The following is a 22,517-nucleotide window of genomic DNA, read 5'->3' as shown; positions in this document are numbered from 1 at the left end:
TCAGAGTCCCCTCGCGGTGGATGCTCTTGGGGATGTGTGCTCGGCCTCTACTGCCTTCTCTGGCACCAGCCCGCCCACAGGGCAGTCCAAATTAATATACATGGCCCTGCCCTCAGCCATGCTAGACTGACCTTTGACAGGACACACGGCCCAGGTTGAGCCGTTCTCTCATTCTTGCTATTGGGATTCAGGGATTCCCAACCATTTCCACTGTCACTCACCTGAGGACAGAGACAAAGCCATGTTTTGCCTTGTGTTCCTGGAAACAAAAGGAGGACCCCCACCCCCCAACCACTCAAGAGGAGCTAGTATGAAGCAGACATGTAGAAGAAAACTGAGGAGACTAGCTTCTAAATGAATGGTGGGGCCAGCGCTGTAGTGTAGCAGGTAAAGCCACTGCCTGCCGTGTTGGCATCCCATATGGGTGCCGGTTCCTGTCCTGGCTGCTCCACTTCTGATCCAGCTCTCTGCTATGGCCTGGGAAAGCAGTGGAAGATGGACCAACTGCTTGGGCCCCTGCACCCATGTGGGAGACCTGGAAGAAGCTCCTGGCTCCTGGCTTCAGATCAGTGCAGCTCTGGCCGTTGCAGTCATCTGGGGAGTGAACCAGCGGATGGAAGACCTACCCCTCCCCCGTGTAACTCTGACTTTCAAATAAATTAATTAAAAAAAAAAAAGAAGAAAGTGAAGGGATAGGGCCGGCACTATGCCATAGCTGGTAAAGCCGCCGCCTGCATCCCGTATTAAAAAAAAAAAGAATGGCTTCCTTCCTTCTTCCCTCCCCTTCCTTCCTCCCTTCCTTCCTTCCTCTCTTCCTTCCTTCCTTCCTTCTTCCCTCCCCTTCCTTCCTCCCTTCCTTCCTTCCTCTCTTCCTTCCTCTCTTCCTTAGATTTATTTGAAAGTCAGACCTACAGAGATCTTCCATCTGCTGGTTCACTCCCCAATTGGCTGCAATGGCCAGGCCGAAGACAAGAGCCCAAAATTCCATCAGGATTTCCCAAGTGGGTAGCAGAGGCCCAAATACTCGTGCCATCTTCTGCTTCTTTCTCAGGCACATTAGCAAGGAGCTGGATCAGAAAGTAATGTAGCCAGGACCCAAAATGGGGCCTAAATGGGATGCCAACCCATCACTGGGCCCCTAGATTTCTTTCTTCTTCCTCTTCTTTTAAAGACTTATTTATTTAAAAAAATTTTTTTAAAGATTTATTTATTTATTTGAAAGAGTTACAGAGAGAGAGGAGAGGCAGAGAGAGAGGTCTTCCATCCTGGTTCATTCCCCAATTGGCTGCAACGGCCGGAGCTGTGCTGATCTGAAGCCAGGAGCCAGGAGCTTCTTCTGGGTCTCTCCCACATGGGTGCAGGGGTCCAAGCACTTGGGTCATCTTCTACTGCTTTCCCAGGGCATAGCAGAGAGCTGGATCAGAAGAGGAGCATCCGGGACTAGAACTGGCGTCCATATGGGATGCCGGTGGTGCAGGGGGAGGATCAGTCCACGGTGCCACAGTGCTGGATTTATTTCTAGAGTAAATCCCCTCCCCAGACCAGTGCTGTGGCTCACTTGGCTAATCCTCTGCCAGAGGCGCTGGCACCCTGGGTTCTAGTCCCGGTTGCTTGCTCCTCTTCCAGTCCAGCTCTCTGCTGTGGCCTGGGAAGGCAGTGGAGGATGGCCCAAGTGCTTGGGCCCTGCACCCACATGGGAGACCAGGAGGCGGCACCTGGCTCCTGGCTTTGGATCACCGCAGCGCACTGGCCACAGCGCACCAGCCATAGCAGCCACTTGGGGGGTGAACCAACAGAAGGAAGACCTTTCTGTCTATCTCTAACTCTGCCTGTCAAAAACATATAAAAATAAAAAAGAAAGAGTAAATCCCCTCAGCAATTTCAGCGTTAGAGCTGGGACTCAGCATTAGGCCTGACTGCAAGGCCCAGGATTTTCTGCCTCCTTTGGCAAGGTCTTGAGGGCTTATTCTACCTGTCCAGGTTAGAATCCTAGAACTGCAAGGGAACTGGCATCTAGCTAGCAGCTTACATGAGCACCAGCTCCATGCCAGCTCTGCTTGATTCTTCTAAGTGGCCTCCCATCACCACTTCCCTCCCCCATCTCTGGTCCCTGTCTCTCAGGGCCTTTATCCAGCACAGAGCACCTGTGCTGAGGAAACTTGCATCCTGCTCACTCTCCTTCCTCTCCTAAGTGCTTTAGTGATTCCATGTCACCCCTAGAACTGCAGGGGGTGGGGGCCCATTTTGCAGATGACATTGAACTTACAGCTGGGGAGCAAACAGCACTTGGCTGCTGCCTATCTCAGTGGATCATCAGGGATGAGCACTGTTAGTGCAGAGTTCACTTTGTGTCTTTTGAAAGTTGACATTTTACAGGTACTTCGGTCACTTTGAAATTTTACACACTATCACAAGCTCCCATCCCATCCAGTCCAACTCACTTCACAGGTGAAGAGAGCGGTCCTGGAAGTTGCACCAGCTAGCAAAGGGCCAGTGGGACCAGAATGCGTGCTCAACTCCCAGGCTCACCTGGCCAGCCCTGTTGCCCATCATTTCCCCACTCAATTCCTATCCTGTTTGAAGTCTGTAAAGCAAGCTGGCTGTGCCACTAGTGACCCTGGCCTTCTCAATCTACCACCCTGAGTCTCAACCCACTGAAGAAGCTGAATTACTTCCTGGTTAATTTCCTTGTCACATGATTGTTGTTCAAATCTATCAAGTCCCTCTGCTTTTGAAACACCATTTATGAACTGTCGCTCACTGTTGACAGCTCTGTATGTCCAATAATGAAGGCAACACTGAAGCAACAAGAGAAAAATATTTTAAAGTCTAGGGCTCCAAAGGGAGACAGCTTCCAAAGATCCCTTTGAGGCTCCCAAGTTCCTGGCTTGCCTCATACTGCAGTTTTTAACTTCCTTTCGATAAGCAGGTTTTTTTTTTTTTTTTTTTTTTTTTTTTTGACAGGCAGAGTGGACAGTGAGAGAGAGAGACAGAGAGAAAGGTCTTCCTTTGCCGTTCGTTCACCCTCCAATGGCCGCCGCGGTAGGCGTGCTGCGGCCAGCGCACCGCGCTGATCCGATGGCAGGAGCCAGGAGCCAGGTGCTTTTCCTGGTCTCCCATGGGGTGCAGGGCCCAAGCACCTGGGCCATCCTCCACTGCACTCCCTGGCCACAGCAGAGGGCTGGCCTGGAAGAGGGGCAACCAGGACAGAATCCGGCGCCCCGACCGGGACTAGAACCTGGTGTGCCGGCGCCGCTAGGCGGAGGATTAGCCTAGTGAGCAGCGGCGCCGGCTCGATAAGCAGTTCTTAAGGGTTGCAGTCACTGGAACCTCTGTGGGGTTTCAAGTAGACCCTTCTTAGCTATGTCCCTCCAACCAGCATAAGCCCCCTGTGAACTGGATAGGTAGGGAGTTACCACTGAACCCAATTCTGCTTTCTCTTGCTTCAAGTTTCAATCTCAATTCCCCAGGCGATTAACTGCTCCCTCCAATCTACGCCACAGAAAAGGTTTGCTGACAGCTTGCAAGTTGGCTTATTAGTTCACCATCTCCTAATTTACCAAATCTATCGCCCAATTAATCCCCAACACATTGGACACAAAGGTGCCCAAGAATTTTCCGAATGCATCTCCCAAATACTGAGCGGTTCTTTGTAGAGTGTTAGGTATAAATAAATCATTCCCTGCTGATTTATTAGCCAAGGAAATTGCAAGGACTAACAGAGCAGTATACTAACCTGGTTTAAGTTCAAATCTGCCAGTAAGATTTCTAGCAAGAGGAAGGAAACATCACTATATTTTTAGAATGTTATTGACAAACTTTATGAACCCCAAAAAATGAATTAGAAAATATATACTCTGGGTACTGCTGCTGTGCTGCAGTGGGTAAAGCTGCCACCTGCAATGCCAATACAATATATATGCCAGTTTGAGTCCTGACTATTCCACTTCATATCAACTCCCTGCTAACGCACCCGGGAAAGCAGTGGAAGATGGCCCACATACTTGGGCCCCTGCACTCATGTGGGAGATCTGTAAGAAGCTCTTGATTCCTGACTAGCCCAGTTCTGGCTATTGCAAGCCATTTGGGGACACAACCAGCAGATGGAAGATCTCTCTCCCTCCCTATGTGTCTCAAAATAAATCTTAGCTGCGGCCTGCAGTACTGGCATTCCATATGGATGCAGATTCAAGTCCCTGCTGCTCCACTTCTGATCCAGAGACCTGGAATAAACTTCTCTCTCCTTATCTCCGCAGCTCCAACCATTGTGGCCAATTGGGGAGTGAACCAGTGGATATAAGACCTAACTCTTTAAAGTAAAAAAATAAAAAATACTCTAATGCATTAAATTTTTTTCTAACATGCTCATTAACCCAGCTGCAGGTGTTTAGTAGTCATTGTTGCCATTAACCAATTGCTACAATGCCAACAATTAATCTCCATCTGTTCTTAAAAAAGATAGCCATTTCCCATCCAACGGTTTAGTCCCCCAAATGGCAAGAGCCAAGAACTCAATCCAGGTGTCCCATTTGGCTGGTAGGGACCTAAGCACTTTAGTCACCACCTACTGCGTGCCACGGTGTGCACTAGGAAGCTGGAAGCAGAACCGGGATTTAAACCTAGGTGCTCCTGCTGTGGAACACAGGCATCCCACAGACACACAGCCACAACGCCACAGACCACCTCAATCTTTAAGGCAAAAGTGAACTGTACTGAATTCAGGATCAGGGGTTGGCTTTTTCTGAAATGAGCCAAGTAACAAATATTTGAGGTATTGCAGGCCACACAGCATCTGTGCATCAGGGTTAAAAACAGTCATAGATAATAGGATGTAAATAAATAGGTGACCAGGTCATATACAAACAGGCAACAGATTGCTCTGCCAACTTCTAGCTTAGAAAATTCCTGCCTACTAAAAATCTAACTGCAATTCAATACCCGCCCCCAATCCTTCACACTAAACACGTCAGGTACTTGGAGCCAGAGAACATTTCTATCATTGCAGAATGTTCTACAGGACCATTAAGAGGCAGCTAGGCACTTCACAAACCAGAATACAACAGCAGTTCAAAAGGGATCACATATTTATTACTGAACCAGCCCACTGGTCACAGCCCTAATCAAACATGTCCAGCTGTCCAGATGATGGTGACATCTTCAACTTGATGTGGTGATAGTGACGTTGTGACATTGAGACAGAAGAAATGAGCACGCCATTCAAGTGCAATTCCTTATAGACCCAGCTTGGTTCTTCTCCAATGTCTCCTCTTGGAGTTATACCTACACAGAAAAAAATTTTCAAGTTACAAACAGCATGACCAGTTTAGGTGTTCCTATTTAACATATTTGGTGGTTTTTCTGGAGAGTAAGATGATGATCTAGGGGGCCAGCACTGTGGTGTAGTGGGTAAAGCCACTGCCTGCAGTGTCAGCACTGCAATCCGATCCGGCTCTCTGCTGTGGCCTAGGCAATCAGTAGAAGATGGCCCAAGTCCCTGGGTCCCTGCACCCACATGGGAGACCTGGAAGAAGCTCTGCTTCAGATCAGTTGTGCTCCAGTCATTGCAGCCATCTGGGGAGTGAGCCAGAGGCTGGAAGATCTAACTTTCAATTTTTTTTTTAAAGATGACCTGCCAAACTTTTATTTTCTGAAAATGATTGAAGACTAGGATCCTAATCAGCACTGAAATAGTGAGAAAACTCCCCTACTCCATGTACCCCTTACCTACTTTAACAGTAACACCCCATTCATGTCTACTGCAGCAACAGTGATTTGCAAAGCTAAAACAATTCAGAATTGTCGATGTCAGTCTGTCATGATTTTACCAGCACAGTGGCAAAATCAAAAAGGACCAACACAGCTTTTCTTTCAGCAGGATAATGACAGTACTTTCACAAAATAAAGCACTGTAATTGCAACCTGCTTTCAATACATTTCTTTCATCCCATATGGGCGCCAGTTCTAGTCCCAGCTGCTCCTCTTCTGATCCAGCTCTCTGCTATGGCCTGGGAAAGCAGAAGATGGCCTAAGTGCTTGGGCCCCTGCACCTGCGTGGGAAGACCTGGAAGAAGCTCCTGGCTTCAGATTGGTGCACCTGCGGCCTTTGCGGCCAACTGGGGAGTGAACCAGCGGATGGAAGACACACACACACACACCCCGCAGCTCTGTGTAACTCTGACTTTTAAATAAATAAATCTTTAAAACTACCCATCTTAACTGTGCAGCTGTGGGCTGGAGGTCGTGCAAAAAAAAATTCAGAATGGTGGTACAGGATGTATTGGGTTCAAGTAACATTCAATTGCATGTTAGTGTTAAAAACTGTACCCTTATGTTGAATTAAAACCAAGCAGCACAACAGGAGGTCTTACCTGATTTTATTACCAGTTTTCATCCGAATCCATTGCGGAATGGGGCGGTTTTGTTTTTGTTTTTTGGCCAGGAACCTCTTGATTCTGAAGGTCTTGTGAGAAGACTGCAAGGAAATGCAAGTATTTTAGACAGTGAAACTACACCTGCACACATGATTCCAAGTTAGAAACTCTTTCTCCAACAAACACCTAAGTGCTTTATACCTGAAACCATCTCCACCAAGCCCTCTGAACCTCACAACTTCTCTGGAGGCAGGTAGCACTGTTCAAAAACCAGTATTAATGCGCAAAGCTGCCATTTAAGTCCAGAACTTCGTTGCTCCATAGCCAGGACAGCCTGCTGTCACCCACTCAGACCATTATAATTTGAACTTCTAGGGTGAGCAAAGAGGCTTCCTGAAATAACACTGTGACCACCTATCACCTGCCAGTCACTCTCAGTGCCCCGATTTCTAAGACAGAGGTACCTACCTCCTCAAGGGTGACTGTGAGGAGAGCAGGGATATTCTAACTCACCTACTGTTTTCATATTAATCCTATTTATGTGTCTTTCATGTCATCTAGCCCACAGTATCAAGCAGTAAACTCAAACCTAGAAGGCAATTAAAATGTCACTTCCCAGGAAGCTGTGCCACAGGACAGTAACCGGTCAGCTGTTGACATTCACTAACAATGTACAAACGACGAACAAGAACATGGGCTCAGAACACAACACTCTTTGTTCAGGCGCTTCCACGGGGTGACGTTTCTAGTTTCCGAACAATCAGCTAAAAAGTCCTGTAACCTAACAGTGTGCTATGCGCCTGGGTACCCAGCTCTCTGAAAACCAAGACTCCAGACTCCACACCTAATGCCAGGAACGTCGTGCATGCCTCGGGCAGTGCGCAACGGGGCCAGGGTTTCTGGGAAGCCCCCCCCGACCCGACCCCTATTCCTGCCGCAGAATCACAATTCCGTCCCGACAAAGGGACGCTGCCTCGGCGGCGATACGGCAGGCACCTGGAAAGCAAGGCGTCAGCGCAACCCCGCGATCCCTAAGCAATCGTTTTCTCATTGGTTTCCCCGGCAAGGCCGCAGACTAGAGCAGCTGACAAACTCGACCTTCTCTTAAGAAAGCCTTTAAAGAGCTTCTGCCCCGTGACGCTCCATGCAGGCCCGACATGTCCGCGGCGGCCTCGCTTCTCAGAAAACCATCTTCGGGCCGATGGCGGCCGATAGACTTACCATGGCGAGGAAGAATCAGGGACACCCACCACGATGGCGGAGGAAAGGAGAAAGGAAGGAGACGGCGGAAGAACGCGTTTAGAAGGCGCCACGGCGGGGCAGGGCTTAGGAGGTGACGCAATACGTCGGTGACCGCCCACTAATGCCTTTCCCTCTCCGCCCCTACTGCGTGCGCTCTCTGGGGGCCCTGGGAATGAGTACTCGTTCCTAAGAAATGGAATTGGCTTTGCTTCAGTTCCGTAAGTGAGTTCCCCCATGAGTCCTTCAGGGTGCCAGGGTCCCCGTTTCTTGGGTGAGGCAGGACTGCCTGCGATAAGTGCCAAGGTAGAAGTCCTTCCGAAAGCAGAGGGCGCAGAGTGGGCGGGACTACCCCCCAAGAAGGGCGGAGAAGGCATCCGTCACCTCTGAGCGCCAGGGACTTGGCCCAGGATTTGTGAGGAAGCGCGCCTAGAGGGGCCCGGCAACGCCCCGCCCGGAGCAACCTAGCCTTCCCCCGCGGCCTATCCTCCACCCACCACCCGCCTCCCCAGCCTCGCGTGCAGGAAGTAATATCGACCTGGTCATCTTTTTCGTCTTCCTCATTTATTTTATTTTTATTTCTATTGTTTTAAGATTTATTTATTTATTTGGAAGTCAGAGTTACACAGAGAAGGAGAGGAAGAGTCTTCCATCTAATGGTTCACTCCCCAATTGGCCCCAACGGCCGGAGCTGCGCCGATCCGAAGCCAGGAGCCAGGAGCTTCTTCTGGGTCTCCCACACGGGTGCAGGGGCCCAAGCACTTGGGCCATCGTCTACTGCTTTCCCAGGCTACAGCAGAGAGCTGGATCGGAAGAGGAGCAGCGGGGACTAGAATCCGCGCCCATATGTGATGGTGGCACTGCAGGTGGCGGCTTTCCCGCTACTCCACAGCGCCAGCCATTTATTTATTTGAAAGTCAGAGTTAGAGAGAGAGAGGAAGAGTTAGGGAAAGAGGCCTTCCATTCCCAAATGGCCACAACAGCCGGGGCTGGGCCAGACTGAAGCCAGGAGCCAGGAACTAATTCTGGGTCTCTCATGTGGTTGCAGGGGCCCAAGGATTTGGGCCATTCTCCCTTGCTTTCTCAGGCGCATTAGCAAAGAGCTGGGTTGGAAGTGGAGCAGCTGGGACTGGAACCTGTGCCTAAATGGGATACCAGGGTCGCAGGCAGTGGCTTAACCCACTACAACGCCACAACGCCGGCCCCTCTTCTTCCTGGTACAAAAATAAAAACGTGGGGACAAAATAGTGGCGTAGTGGGTTAACCGCTGCCTACAGCGCCGGCATCCCGTATGGGCAGTTTTGAGTTCCAGCTGCTGCACTTCCAATGCAGCTCCCTGCTGGTGTGCCGGGGAAGGCAGTAGAAGCTGATCAAGTCCTTGGGCCCCTGCAGCCAGGTGTGAGACCCGGAAGAAGTTTCTGGCCCCTGACCTCAGCGTGGCCCAGACCTGGCTGCTGCAGGCATTTGGGAAGTGAACCAGCAGATGGGGAATACCTGTCTTTCCCTCTCTTTAACTCTGCCTTTCAAATAAAAACATAGATCTTTTTTTAAAAAAAGTAACAAAAATGTGTAGCTTTGTAGCCACTTCAGGCATTTTTGTACCAGTGGATTAAGGAAGTTTTTTTTTTTTTTTTTTAAGATTTATTTATTTATTTGAAAGCAGGATTACAGAGAGAGGGGAAGAGATAGAGATCTATCCACTGTTCACTCCCTAAATGGCCACAATGGCTAGTGCTGGGACAGGATGAAGCCCGGAGCTTCATTTGGGTGTCCCATGTAAGTGCAGAGACCCATGGACTTGGGCCATCTTCCTCTGCTGTCCCAGGTGCATTAGCAGGGAGCTGGATTGGAAGTAGAGCAGCCAGAACTGGAACTAGAACCCATATGGGACACGGGTGTTACAGGCAGTGGTTTTTAACCTGGGATTCACATTTGTAGAATTTAGAGTGCATGGGGGCTGGCGCTGTGGCTCACTTGGTTAATCCTCTGCCTGCGGCACTGGCATCCCATATGGATGCCGGGTTCCAGTCCTGGTTGCTCCTCTTCCAGTCCAGCTCTCTGCTGTGGCCCGGGAGTGCAATGGAGGATGGTCCAAGTGCTTGGTCCCCTGCATCCACATGGGAAACCAGGAGGAAGCGCCTGGCTCCTGGCTTTGGATCGGCGTAGCGCACCGGCCGTAGCAGCCATTTGGGAGGTGAACCAACAGAAGGAAGACCTTTCTCTCTCTCTCTCTACCTGTCAAATAAAAATAATAAAAAAAAAAAAAGCCGGCGCCGTGGCTCAATAGGCTAATCCTCCACCTTGCGGCGCCGGCACACCGGGTTCTAGTCCTGGTCGGGGCACCGGATTCTGTCCCAGTTGCCCCTCTTCCAGGCCAGCTCTCTGCTGTGGCCAGGGAGTGCAGTGGAGGATGGCCCAGGTGCTTGGGCCCTGCACCCCATGGGAGACCAGGAAAAGCACCTGGATCCTGGCTCCTGCCATCGGATCAGCGCGGTGCGCCGGCTGCAGCAGCGGCCATTGGAGGGTGAACCAACGGCAAAGGAAGACCTTTCTCTCTCTCTCACTGTCCACTCTGCCTATCAAAAATAAAAAAAAATAAAAAAATAATAATAAATTTAGAGTGCATGAACTTGCATGGGGGGGATAGGACTATAGAGGGTATTTCAAAAAGTGGAAAATGGAATTTAAAATGTATATTTTGGTGTACTAAACTGTGACATTCAGGATTGGGCATTTGGCACAGCCATTAAGAGCTGCTTGAGAGAGGCCAGTGCTATGGCTTAGTGGGTTAAGCTGCTGCCTGCAGTGCTGAATTCCCATATGGAGATCTGTTTGAGTGCCTGCTGCCCCACTTCCAATCCAGCTCCCTGCTGGTGAACCTGGGAGACCAAGGGAGTGTGGCCCTGGGTGCTTGGGTCCCTACTGCCCACGTGGGAGACCTGAAAGAAGCTCCTGACTCCTGGCTTCTACCTGGCCAGCCCCAGCCATTTGGGAAGAGAAACAGTTGGCCTTTCAAATAAATAAGTACAGTCTTAAAAAAAAAAAAAAAAAAGAAGAAGATGAAGAGCTGCTGGGACATCCACATCTCATCAGAGTGCCTGTTTTGTTTTTGTTTTTGTTTTTGTTTTTGTTTTTTTTTTTTTTTTTTTTGACAGGCAGAGTGGACAGTGAGAGAGAGAGACAGAGAGAAAGGCCTTCCTTTGCCGTTGGTTCACCCTCCAATGGCCGCTACACCTGCGCTGATCCGAAGCCAGGAGCCAGGTGCTTCTCCTGGTCCGCCGCAGGCGGAGGATTAGCCTATTGAGCCGCGGTGTCGCAGAGTGCCTGGTTTTGAGTCCTGACTCATTTTCTTTTCCAAATTCCTGCTGGTGTGCACCATAGGAGGCAGCAGGTGATGGCTTAAGTAGTAGAGTCCCTGTTATCCACATGGGGGACCTGAATTGGATTGCAGGCTCCTGGCTTCTGCTTGGCCCTTCCCTGGCTATGGTAGGTATTGAGGGAGTGAACCAGTGGATAGAAGATTTCTCTGAGTCTGTCTTTCAAATACAATTGACAATGTTGAAAAAATTGAAATCTATGCATATGAAGGGTCTTCAAAATGTTTATGGAAAAGCTGTATTATGAAAAAACTTGGAGTTCAAAAAATTTGGCACCAAAATAAACTTACCTTTAATGCCTCTTTTCCCACAAATTTTTGAAGCACTCTCTTTTTTAAAGATTTATTTATTTTTAAAACCTTCTTTATTCAAAGGCAAAGTTAGAGAGAGAAGGAGAGACAGAGAGAAAGAGGAGAGATCTTCCATCCTGTGGTTTACTCCCCAAATGGCTGCAACAGCCCAGGTGGGGCCAGGCTGAAGCCAGGAGTTAGGAACTTCTTCCGAGTCTCCCACATGGGTAGCAGGGGCTCAACCACTTGGGCCATCTTCTACTGCTTTTCTTAGGGAGCTGGATAAGAAGCAGAGTAGCCTTAACTTGAACTGGCACCCATATGGGATGCCAGCATCACAGGCAGCGGCTTTACCTGCTACGTCATGATGCCAGTCCCTGAAGTACTCTTTCACCAAACCGACTGAAACGTAATGCTTCCTTTATTTACGAATATAGGCCACAGCGATATTAGCAGTTAGGTTGACTTAGTCATCAAAGAAAGTCAAAGAGCTACTGGAATATTATATATAGTTAATATAAATGTCTCAAAATACTGTTTACATACTCATCTCTTCTTTCAAGTTATAAGGCCCACACATACAACTGTCTTAAGCCCGTGTGTTACTATAGCCCACATTTATTTTAAAAATATTTTGATAACTATATTGCAGTATAACTGGTTTTCTTTGTAATCTTACGTACTTTATTTTATGCACCTAAAACATTTGGGAAATAAATCCCTAGGCATCCTCAGACTACCAAAGAGTTCCATAGCACAAAAGTTGTTTCAAATCCCTGCACTGAATTACAGTGACAGATGGTTGAAAAGCAAAGTAGGTATGTGGCTGTGGAAATAGTCTAGACAAAAAATGATCATGGCTGAAAGTAAATTGTCTCCGTAAGATGGAACAAGAAGGAGTAAAATGAAGGGATGATATAATGAGATTGACAAGCCTTGGGGTGGGCATTGTGGCACAGCTTGTTAAACTGCCGAGTGGGAGGCCCACATCCCTTATCAGAGTACATCGTTCAGTTCCCACCTACTCTATACTTGTAATCTAGCTTCCTGCTAATGTGCTTGGAAAGCAGCACACAATGCCCCAAGTACTTGAGTTCCTGGCCAGTTACATGGGAGACCAGGATGAAGTTCCTGGCTCCTGGGTTTGTTGCTGGCATTTGGGTAGTGAATCAGCAGATGGAAGATCTCTCTCTCTGTCACTCTACCTTTGAAATAAATAAATCTTTAAAAAATAGAATTAATGGTGCAGCAGACATTTGGTGCAGCAGTTAAGATGGCACTTGGGATGTCCATAAATCGTATCTGAGTCAGAGGCAGCAAATGATGTACCTGGTACTTGGGTTCCGGCCACCCATGTTGGATACCCTGTTGGAGTTCCTGGCTCCTGGCTTTGGCCTGGTCCAGACCTGGCTGTTACATGCATTTGGAGAGTGAACAAGTGGATGGAAGTTCTCTGTCTCTGTTTTTCAAATAAAAAATTAACAGGAGTTGGTCCCAAGTTTCTGCATTGGTTACTCAGTGCTGAATGTAGGTCTCGAGAGAGTATACAGAAGATGTGGGAAGCTTGGGGCCCAATTTATTAATTACTATTCTTAACAGCTAGAGTTTTATTACATTAATCCCATCCAGTTTTAAAATTCAGACCCTCACCCAGATAATTTCAGATTTAATTGACATGAGACATCAGGCTTCTTAACTTGGATTTTATTTGTTTACTTCAGACCCAGCATATTCTTTTTGGTGACCCAAAGGAGCAGTGAATAAGCCCTTAGTTGATGAAATTATTTTTTAAAAGAATTATTTTGTCTATTTGAAAGACAGAGTTACAGAGAGAGGCAGAGCCAGAGAGAGAGAGAGGTCTTCCATTCCACTGGTTCACTCCCCAATTGGCCGCAATGGCCACAGCTGAGCTGATTCAAAGCCAGGAGCCAGGAGCTTCTTCCAGGTCTCCCACGAGGGTGCAGGGGCCCAAAAACTTGAGCCATTTTCTGCTGCTTTCCCAGGCACATTAGCAGGGAGCTGAATCGGAAGTGGAGCAGCTGGGAATTGAACTGGCACCCATATAGGATGCTGGTGCTGTAGACAATGGCATTAATCCACTATACCACAGTGCCAGGCCCAATTGAGGGATTATTTTTTTAAGGATTTGTTTATTTATTTATTTATTTATTTATTTATTTATTTATTTGAAAGGCATGGAGAGAGAAAAGATACAGCTCTTCCATACACTGGTTCATTCCCCAAGTGTATGCAACAGCCAGGGCTGGGCCAGGCCAAAGTCAGGAGCTAGGAACGCCATCCAGGTCTCCCCTATGGGTGGCAGGGGCCCAAGTTCTTGAGTCATCACCACTGCCTCCTAGGATGTGCATTAGCAGGAAGGTAGATAGAAAGCAGAGCAGCTAGGATTCAAACCAGGCTGCTTTGTTTTTCTTGATGACACTTAATCACCTTCTAACATGCCATGGAGTTTATTTATTTATTATCTAACTCCCCACTGTAATGAAACTAAATGAGGGCACAGGTTTGTAAAATTTTTTTGATTTGAAAGAATTTATAGATTCATAAGAAGTTGCAAAGAAATGGACAGAGATTCTGTGCACCCTTCCCTGAGCCTTCCCTGTTAGCATCTTGAATAATTATCAAAACCAGGAAATTCATATTGGTACAACCCACAGAGCTTATTCGGATTTCCTCAGTTAGCTACACCCTCATCTGTGTGTGTGTGTGTGTGTGTTCTATTGAATTTTATCACGTGTAGTTCTGTGTAACTCCCACCACAGCCAAAATATAGGACCATGCTATCATCACCAGGCTCCAGGAGGACACAGATTGTTTGTGGAATTTGTTTGCTCCTGTACCCCTACACCAAGAACAGAACCAGACACAATGCAGGGCCTCAGTGTCTGTTGCATTGAAGAGACAACAGAATATAGTGGTGTTATGGGACTAGGAGGCAATCTGGGGTCCTGGCTCACGCCTAAGAAGAATTTCCATGTGGAGAGGGACAGTGAGCAAAGCGAGATTCATTGAAAGCAAGAAACCTCCTGCTGCAGCAGTCAGGCGGACTCCAAGGGAGGAGTTGTCGAAGCTTGGACTCCCAGGAGCCCAGCCCCATAGGATGCCTCCTGAATTTCCTCGTGCCCTAGCTCACTTTTTAGACTCCACATCCCTGCCCCCAGGCAACTAGCCCAACCATCCCCCAACTAAGAGAGCCATGGTGGAGGCGCTGTGCTGTAGCAGGTGAAGCTGCTGCCTGCAGTGCGGGCATCCCATATGGGTGCCAGTTCAAGTCCTGGCTGCTGCACTTCCAATTCAGCTCTCTGTTATGGCCTGGGAAGGAAGTGAAAGATGGCCCAAGTCCTTGGGCCCCTGTACCCATGTGAGAGACCTGGAAGAAGCTCTTGGCTCCTGGTTTCGGATCAGCACAGCTCCGGCCATTGTGGTCATCTGAGGAATGAACCAGCAGATGGAAGACCTCTCTCTTTCTCTCTGCCTCTGCCTCTCTGTAACTCTGCGTTTCAAATAAGTCATTTTAAAAAGATTTATTTGAAAGAGAAAGAGGGAGAAAGAGAGAGAGAGAGAGAGAAATCTTGCATCTACTGGTTCACTCCCCAAATGGCAGCAATGGCTGGGGTTTGGCCAAGCCGAAGCCAGGAGTCAGGAGCTTATTCCAGGTCTCCCATGTGGATGGCAGGGGCCCAAGTATTTGGGCCAAGTTCCACTGCTTTCCCAAGCTGTTAACAGGGAGCTGGATCTGCCAGCATCGCAGGCAGTGGCTTTACCCACTACGCCACACCAGCCCTAAGAGTTCTTTATGTATGTTAAGTACAAGCTCTTTATGACTTGCCAAAATTCTCTTCCATTGTGTGAGTTGTCTTTTTACTTTATTGATGGTGCTGATAATGCCTGATTTATTTGTTTCTTTTGTTTCCTGTGCTTGGGGCGCCATATCTAAGAAACAATTTCCCAATGTAAGGGCATGAAGATTTATGCTTATGTTTTCATCTAAGAGTTTCATAGCTGGAAGTTTTATGAGCATTTATAAAATTTATAACTTAGTTATAAACTCAAGGGTTTTTATAAACTGTAAAAGGTATATAGCTAAAAACTTACATTTAGTTCTTTGTTCCATTTTGAGTTAATTTTGGTGTATGATTTGAGGCTGGGGGGTTGACTTCATTCTTTTGCATGTGGATGTCCAGTTGTCCCAGTTACATTTGTTGAAAACAGTATTCTCTCTACACTAAATTATCTTGACACCCTTGTTGAAAGTAAACTGTGGGGCCAGTGCTGTGGCACAGTGGGTAAATACCGCCGCCTGCAGTGCCAGCATCCCTATATGGGCGCCGTGTGGAATCCTGGCTGCCCAACTTCCAGTCCAGCTCTCTGCTAATGTACCTGGAAAAGCAGTGGAGGATGACCCAAGAGCTTGGGCCTGGGCATCCACTTGGGACACCAGGAAGAAGCTCCTGGCTTCGGGTTAGTGCAGCTCCGGCCATTGTGACCATCTGGGGAGTGAACCAGTAGATGGAAGCACGCTCTCTCTCTCTCTCTTTCTCTGTAATTGTGACTTATAAGTAAATAAAATAAATCTAAAAAGAAAAAAGTGATGCCTTCAAGGCAAAGAGGGAGGCTGCGAGGGAAACCAACCCAGCTAGCACTGATCTCAGACTTGCAGCCTGCAGAAATGCAATGAATCAGTTTCTCTGTATTAAGCCACACAGTCTGTGGTGCAGCCTTGGGGGATGCGTTTCACACCCTCTCATGGATACCTGAAACCAAGGCTAGTACCAGACCTTGCACATACTATTGTTTTTTCCTAAACGTACATACCTTATCACACGCCTTGGCCATAGCTTTTTTGTGGTTTGAAGTACGATCGCAAAGCTGGCCCAGGTGTTTTTTTTCTCTTTTCACAATTTCACAGATGTGAGAGGCTTTATTACCATGGGTCTTAGCAGCCTTGGTGTAAGATCTTTTGTTCTTTCCTTTCCAAGTTGAAAACTTTCATCCTTTCACCTAAAGGAAGCTCTCTATAGCTTCTCATCCAAATCACCAGCATCAGTTGTCTTGTGCTGTGGGGGCCACTCTTAAGGAAAATAAGGGAGACTTGACAACAGGTATTAGGACGCTGCTACAATCAGTCCCATAGCCAAGCTGGCTACCATGTGGCTAACAGGTGGGCAGTTGTCGCTCCCCCTCTTCATGGAGGAACGACACTAAGCCCTGCCTAGGCTTCATATCCGAGTCACGGCACCATTATGTCGCTCCCCCTCTTCGTGGAGGAACGACACAGGACCCTGCGCTGTTCTTTTGTCTGCTCGGCCCTCCCCGGGTTTGCTGCTGGTTCCTCCCGGGTTGGCTACCATCCCTTCCACCTCCGTGGAAGGGCAGTTCCCCCTGGCCACATTCCCCACTTCCGCAGGGGAGCGGCACACCGCCGGCCGGCTCTTCTCGGGGGCTGCACGGGTTCCCTTAGATGTTCCCCATAGATGTTCCCTCGTGCATGCCGTCTCTCTCCTCCTTTATAGTCCTCCTCCGCCAATCCCAACTTGGCTGCCCACACGCCGAGTACGCTGCTCTCCAATCAGGAGCAAGTCCTACAGTTAATTGGTTGAACTGGAGGCAGCTGTGCGGAAGCTGTTTACTTCTCTCCCAGCGCCATATTGTGGGAGAGCAGATGCATAGAATAAGTCTTAATTCCAGTAACTCAGTCTAGTCCGGGTGCTCCCCACAGATCCCCCTGTCTTTTTATTTTTGGCGTTGATACGCGCCTGTCTTCGGTGTCCCGCGGCACACACTCTGCTCTGCTTGCTAGAGTTGCCACAGGTTCTTACAAGTCCTATCAAATCAGGCAAACCGAATCCGGGTCCTCTCTTCGCCATATTGTGAGGAGGTTTTTAGGCGCCGATGCATGCCTGTGTTCGGTGCCCTGCAGCGCATGCTCTGGTCGAGCCTGCAGGGGCTTACAAGCCCTATCAGGCAAACCGAATCCAAGCCTTCTCATTGCCTTTTTGTGGGGAGGCCTTACTGATGTTAATTCGTGCCTGTCTTCGGTGACCTGCGGCGCATAAGCTGCTAGCCGCCGCAGGTGCTCATCGTGCTCATCGCCTCACTTAATCAGGCAGACCGAATCCAAGCTCTCACATTGCAGTGTTGTAGGGAGGCCTTTCTATTTCTCTATTTCTCTATCTCCGGGCATTCCTATTTCTCCCATTTTACTTCTATCTTCCAGCATTCCTATTTCTCTCACTTTGCTTCTAAACTTCTATTTCTCTTATCCCCGCAGCTTCCCGCTGCCCGCCCCGAGGCTACTTCTCGGCTGCTTCCCGGCTGAGCCGCTTCAGCCCGCGCCTCTTTCATCTGCGCAGCTTCCCGGCTTTGCGCGGCTTGGCTTCGCGCGCTCTGCGGTCTCCACGCCCTTCGCGTCTGCACCACGGCCTCGCGCCAGCCCCGTTCCCTATCTATTCACGCCCCGTGCTCTCTCTGCACGCGGCGGCTTCCGCGAGTAACACAGCGTAGCTTACGTGTCCGCCACTAGCATTCAATCTAAGTTCCCTGGGCTAGCCTGGTGAATTCAACCCAGCATACGTCTCCGCCCCACGGTTTGGCTTCCCGTCCTTTGCTCCCCGGGCTAATCAGACGGATCCCAATCTGGCTTACGTTTCAGCTTCTGGTTTCAACTTTTCGCCCCCCATTCCCGGGCTAACTTGAGAACCCCAAAGTGGCTTTCGTTTCCGCCTTGGCCTGCCCCCCGCGGCTTCAATTTCCCTAACATTTTTCTCTACCCGGTATGTTTCCCCAAGCTTTCCTCCAACAATACTCCTCCCTCATTTCTCCTGGCCTCTCCCCACAGTCCGCATCCGAGTCTGTTTGTTCTAGCTTTCACTTTCGCCTTCGACCTTAGAGATTTCTCCCAGCTTCCCCCCGTAGTCCGTATCCGAATCTATGCCTAGGCTTTCAATAGCTTCTTCCGGCACCCTTTTCGTCCGGCTTTTCCCTAGGCTGTTTGCTAGTCTCTCTCTCCGGTAATTTCCCAGTTTTTCCCGTTTCTTCCCTCCTAAGTTTCCCATCCGTCCTAAGTTTCCTATCCGAGTCACGGCACCATTATGTCGCTCCCCCTCTTCATGGAGGAACGACACTAAGCCCTGCCTAGGCTTCATATCCGAGTCACGGCACCATTATGTCGCTCCCCCTCTTCGTGGAGGAACGACACAGGACCCTGCGCTGTTCTTTTGTCTGCTCGGCCCTCCCCGGGTTTGCTGCTGGTTCCTCCCAGGTTGGCTACCATCCCTTCCACCTCCGTGGAAGGGCAGTTCCCCCTGGCCACATTCCCCACTTCCGCAGGGGAGCGGCACACCGCCGGCCGGCTCTTCTCGGGGGCTGCACGGGTTCCCTTAGATGTTCCCCATAGATGTTCCCTCGTGCATGCCGTCTCTCTCCTCCTTTATAGTCCTCCTCCGCCAATCCCAACTTGGCTGCCCACACGCCGAGTACGCTGCTCTCCAATCAGGAGCAAGTCCTACAGTTAATTGGTTGAACTGGAGGCAGCTGTGCGGAAGCTGTTTACTTCTCTCCCAGCGCCATATTGTGGGAGAGCAGATGCATAGAATAAGTCTTAATTCCAGTAACTCAGTCTAGTCCGGGTGCTCCCCACAGGCAGTGTGCACAGTGTGGATCTGCTGAACAAAAGGAGGCTTCACATCCCAGGCAGGATGGAGACTGATGCAAGAATCCACCATGCTACTTAGAATAGCCCACATTTAAAAATTATGAATTGTTCATTTCTGGAATTTTCCATTTAATATTTTTGGATCATGATTAACCGCCAGTAACTGTGAGACAGTGCAACTGGGGAGAAGGGAGGACTGTATCTTGGTCCAGCAACTGGAGCAAGTTAATACTGGTGAGGTCATTACATGGGGAGATGGAGAGAAGGATAATCCAAGCTAGAAGGAACAACATGACACAGAGGTCAGGGGCTTCCAGTCACAACATTCAAGATGCTTGGGAGAAATCTGAAGGGAGGAATAGACAGCAGAGAAGGGAAGTGGGGCTGGCTTCCAGACGGAGGGAACTACACTCATATTTGCAAGGCACAGAGGCTAGGAACCCATATCTAGGACTTCCCAGAGCTGATTCTGGGGTCTGAGCTTTACCCTGAGAGGCAACGCTTTGAAGGCTTCCTCCTTTTTTTTTTTAAGTTTTATTTTTATTTATTTGAAAGACAGTTACAGAGAGAGGTAGAGACAGAGAGAAAAGAGAGGTCCTCCATCTGCTGGTTCACTCCCCAACTGGCTGCAACGGCCAGAGCTGCGCCAATCCGAAGCCAGGAGCCAGGAGCTTCTTCTGGGTCTCCCACGTGGGTGCAGGGGCCCAAGCACTTGGGCCATCTTCTACTGCTTTCCCAGGCCATAGCAGAGAGCTGGATCGGAAGTGGAGCAGCCAGGACTAGAACCGGTGCTCACATGGATTACCAGTGCTTCAGGCCAGGGCTTTACACACTGCACCACAATGTCGGTCCCTCGAAAGCTTCTTTAGCAGAATAATTTTTTGTTTTAAAAACCATTTTATGGCCGGCGCCGTGGCTCAATAGGCTAATCCTCTGCCTGTGGCGCCGGCACACTGGGTTCTAGTCCCGGTTGCCCCTCTTCCAGGCCAGCTCTCTGTTGTGGCCCGGGAAGGCAGTGGAGGATGGCCCAAGTGCTTGGGCCCTGCACCCCATGGGAGACCAGGAGAAGTACCTGGCTCCTGGCTTTGGATCAGCGTGGTGCGCCGGCTGCAGCATGCCAGCCGCAGCGGCCATTGGAGGGTGAACCAAGGGCAAAGGAAGACCTTTCTCTCTGTCTCTCTCTCACTGTCCACTCTGCCTGTCAAAAAAAAAAAAAAAAAAAAAAAAAACCACCACCACCAACAAACAAAAAACAAAAAAACCATTTTATATAGAAACCCACCCTTGACTCTTCTCTTTCTTGTCCACCCTTAATCCAATCTGCTAGCAAATCTTATTAGTGCTCTTCAAAATGTATTTAGAGGGCTGTGGCACAGTGGGTAAAGGTGCCGTGTGCAGTGCTGGCATCCCATATGGGTGCTGGTTCGAGTCCTGGCTGCTCCACTTCTGATCCAGCTCTCTGCTATGGCTCATGGCTTTGGATCAGCGCAGCTCTGGCCATTGTGGCCAGTTGGGGAGTGAATCATTGGATGGAAGACTTCTCTCTCTCTCTCTGCCTCTCCTTTTCTCTCTGTGTAACGCTGACTTTGAAATAAATCTTCTATATAAATATAAATAAATAAATCTTATATGCCTAGAATCCAGTGCTTCTCACTGCTGCTCTCACTTGGATCACCGCAAAAGCCCAACTCTCCCTTCTTATGAATCTGCCCCTCTTAGGGGGTCGGCGCTGTGGTGTAGTGGGTGGAGCCGCCAAATGCGATGCCAGTATCCCATGTGGGCATCCGTTTGAGTCCCGGCTGCTCCATTTTCGATCTAGCTCTCTGCTATAGCCTGCACCTGTGTGGGAGACCTGGAAACTCCTGGCTTCGGATCAGCTCAGTTCTTGCTGTTGTGGCCATTTGGGGAGTGGACCAGCAGATGGAAGCTGTCTCTCTCTGGCTCTACTTTTCTCTGTAACTCTTTCAAATAAATAAAATAAATCTTTAAAAAAAAAAGTAGCTTAGGGGCAGATGTGGCCTAGCAGTTAAGACACCTTGTTGGGATGCCACATCCCATACAGCAAGGGCTACACTGAGTACCTGGGTTCATGTCCTGGCTCTGCTTGTAACTGCCACTTCCTACTAATATGCATGCTGAGAAGCACCAGGTGTAACTCACCCATGTGGAAAACCTGGATTGAGTTCCAGGCTCCTAGCTTTGGGATTTGGAAAGTAAACCAACTGATGGGGGCTCTGTCTCTCTGGTTGTCAAATATAACAAATACATTTTAAAAAAAGATTTATGTATTTATTTGAAAGGCAGAGTTACAGAGAGGTAGAGGCAGAGGTAGAGAGACATAGAGGTCCTCCATCTGCTGGTTCACTCCCCAAATGGCTATAATGGCTGGAGCTGGGCTGTTCAGAAGCCAGGAGCCAGGAGCTTCTTCCAGGTCTCCCACGTGGGTACAGGGTCCCAAAGACTTGAGACATATTCTACTGCTTTCCCAGGCCATAGCAGAGAGCAGGATCAGAAGTGGAATAGCCAGGACTCAAACTGGCACCCATATGGGATGCCAGCACTGCAGGCAGTGGCTTTACCCGCTAAGCCACAGCGCTGGCCCCATACAAATAAAATTTTTAAGTTGTTAGCAAGAGGGAGGGCCTTCCTGTGGTTTCACCAGTTGATCTGGTTTAGACTTTGTCTAGCAACACTTGGCAGCTTCCCACACCACCCTGAGCCATACAACCCTTCTCACATTGTGCATTGTGCTGATTATTTTTATATCTTTTACCACCACTGGACCATGAGTTCCTCAAGGACAAGGATTTGTTTGAGTCCTTGACCCCCAAGGCCTGGCACACAGTCAGTGATTAGTAAATGTTTGCTAAATTAATAAATACCTGTAAGAAATTTAAGGGGGTGGGGTGGGGAAGTTTGGTTTACCCAGAGCTGGATTGGCCAGGCAAGTAGAAAAGAGGGAGCTGCCAACATGAAAACAGCCTTGAGATGGCCTACAACAGGCCGGGTGAGTTGGTATGCAAACAGTGCCAAGTCATGACTGATGGCTGAGGAGCACTGCTGCTGCTAATGTCAACTCCTCTGACCTTAGCTTGGCTTCCATTTTTATCTGCCTTTGCAGGAAACCTACACTGTTGGGGAGTCACTCACTTAGAGCTTTCCTTTTGACTTCTAAAAATAATATAGTATTTCTCATACTTACAATAATCTTACCTCAACACCATTTACCTGTCTCCATTTTTTTCCCACAAACTTCTCTAAAATGTTGTATTTGCTGTTTCTATTCTCAGTCCAGTGCCTTCCATTCCCCATCACTTCAGACCGTCAGTCATTGAGTCCCATAGCCCTTTCAGATACCACACTCCACCTTTCAGCAGCATCCAACCCTGCTAGCCATTCCCTCTTCTTCCTGAAGTTCTCTTTTAAGAAACTCTTTAAGTAACATCAGGGTCTTGTTTTTCTCCTATTCTCTGCCTACTCCTTCTGTTCCTGTGGATACATTTCCGTATCTGTATAGTAATGTTAGCGTTTTTCAAGGCTGTACCCTAGGTATGCATCTGTTTCAACT

General features: G+C 48.8%; 2 protein-coding genes and 1 non-coding gene across 5 annotated transcripts in view; 1 reads left to right on the top strand and 2 right to left on the bottom strand.

The window, feature by feature from the left end:
- The window catches only part of LOC100357610 (protein PBDC1), a 453,980-nt gene that overhangs the window by 210,187 nt on the left and 221,276 nt on the right, over nucleotides 1-22,517 (top strand). The gene's annotated exons all lie outside the window — the stretch shown is intronic.
- On the bottom strand, nucleotides 5,067-7,651 carry RPL39 (ribosomal protein L39). Its single transcript, XM_017349944.4, has 3 exons — nucleotides 7,593-7,651; nucleotides 6,369-6,472; nucleotides 5,067-5,280 (listed from the first exon to the last, which is right to left on the bottom strand). The coding sequence occupies exons 1-3, from the start codon at nucleotides 7,593-7,595 to the stop codon at nucleotides 5,232-5,234; spliced, it is 156 nt and encodes a 51-aa protein (XP_017205433.1). The 5' UTR covers nucleotides 7,596-7,651; the 3' UTR covers nucleotides 5,067-5,231.
- LOC127485036 (small nucleolar RNA SNORA69) lies at nucleotides 5,795-5,926 on the bottom strand. Its single transcript, XR_007912237.1, has one exon. It is a non-coding gene; the product is annotated as a small nucleolar RNA SNORA69 (small nucleolar RNA).

This window comes from Oryctolagus cuniculus, chromosome X (assembly GCF_051225735.1).
Source record: "Oryctolagus cuniculus isolate XC-2025 breed Fujian yellow rabbit chromosome X, ASM5122573v1, whole genome shotgun sequence".
NCBI classification, from domain to species: Eukaryota; Metazoa; Chordata; class Mammalia; order Lagomorpha; family Leporidae; genus Oryctolagus; species Oryctolagus cuniculus.
This window is presented reverse-complemented; position numbering and strand designations above follow the sequence as displayed.

Coding starts and splice junctions, on each gene's coding strand:
- RPL39 (XM_017349944.4), bottom strand. Junction 5,281..6,368: donor AAAACTGGTAATAAAATCAG/GTAAGACCTCCT, acceptor TTTTCTGTGTAG/GTATAACTCCAAGAGGAGAC.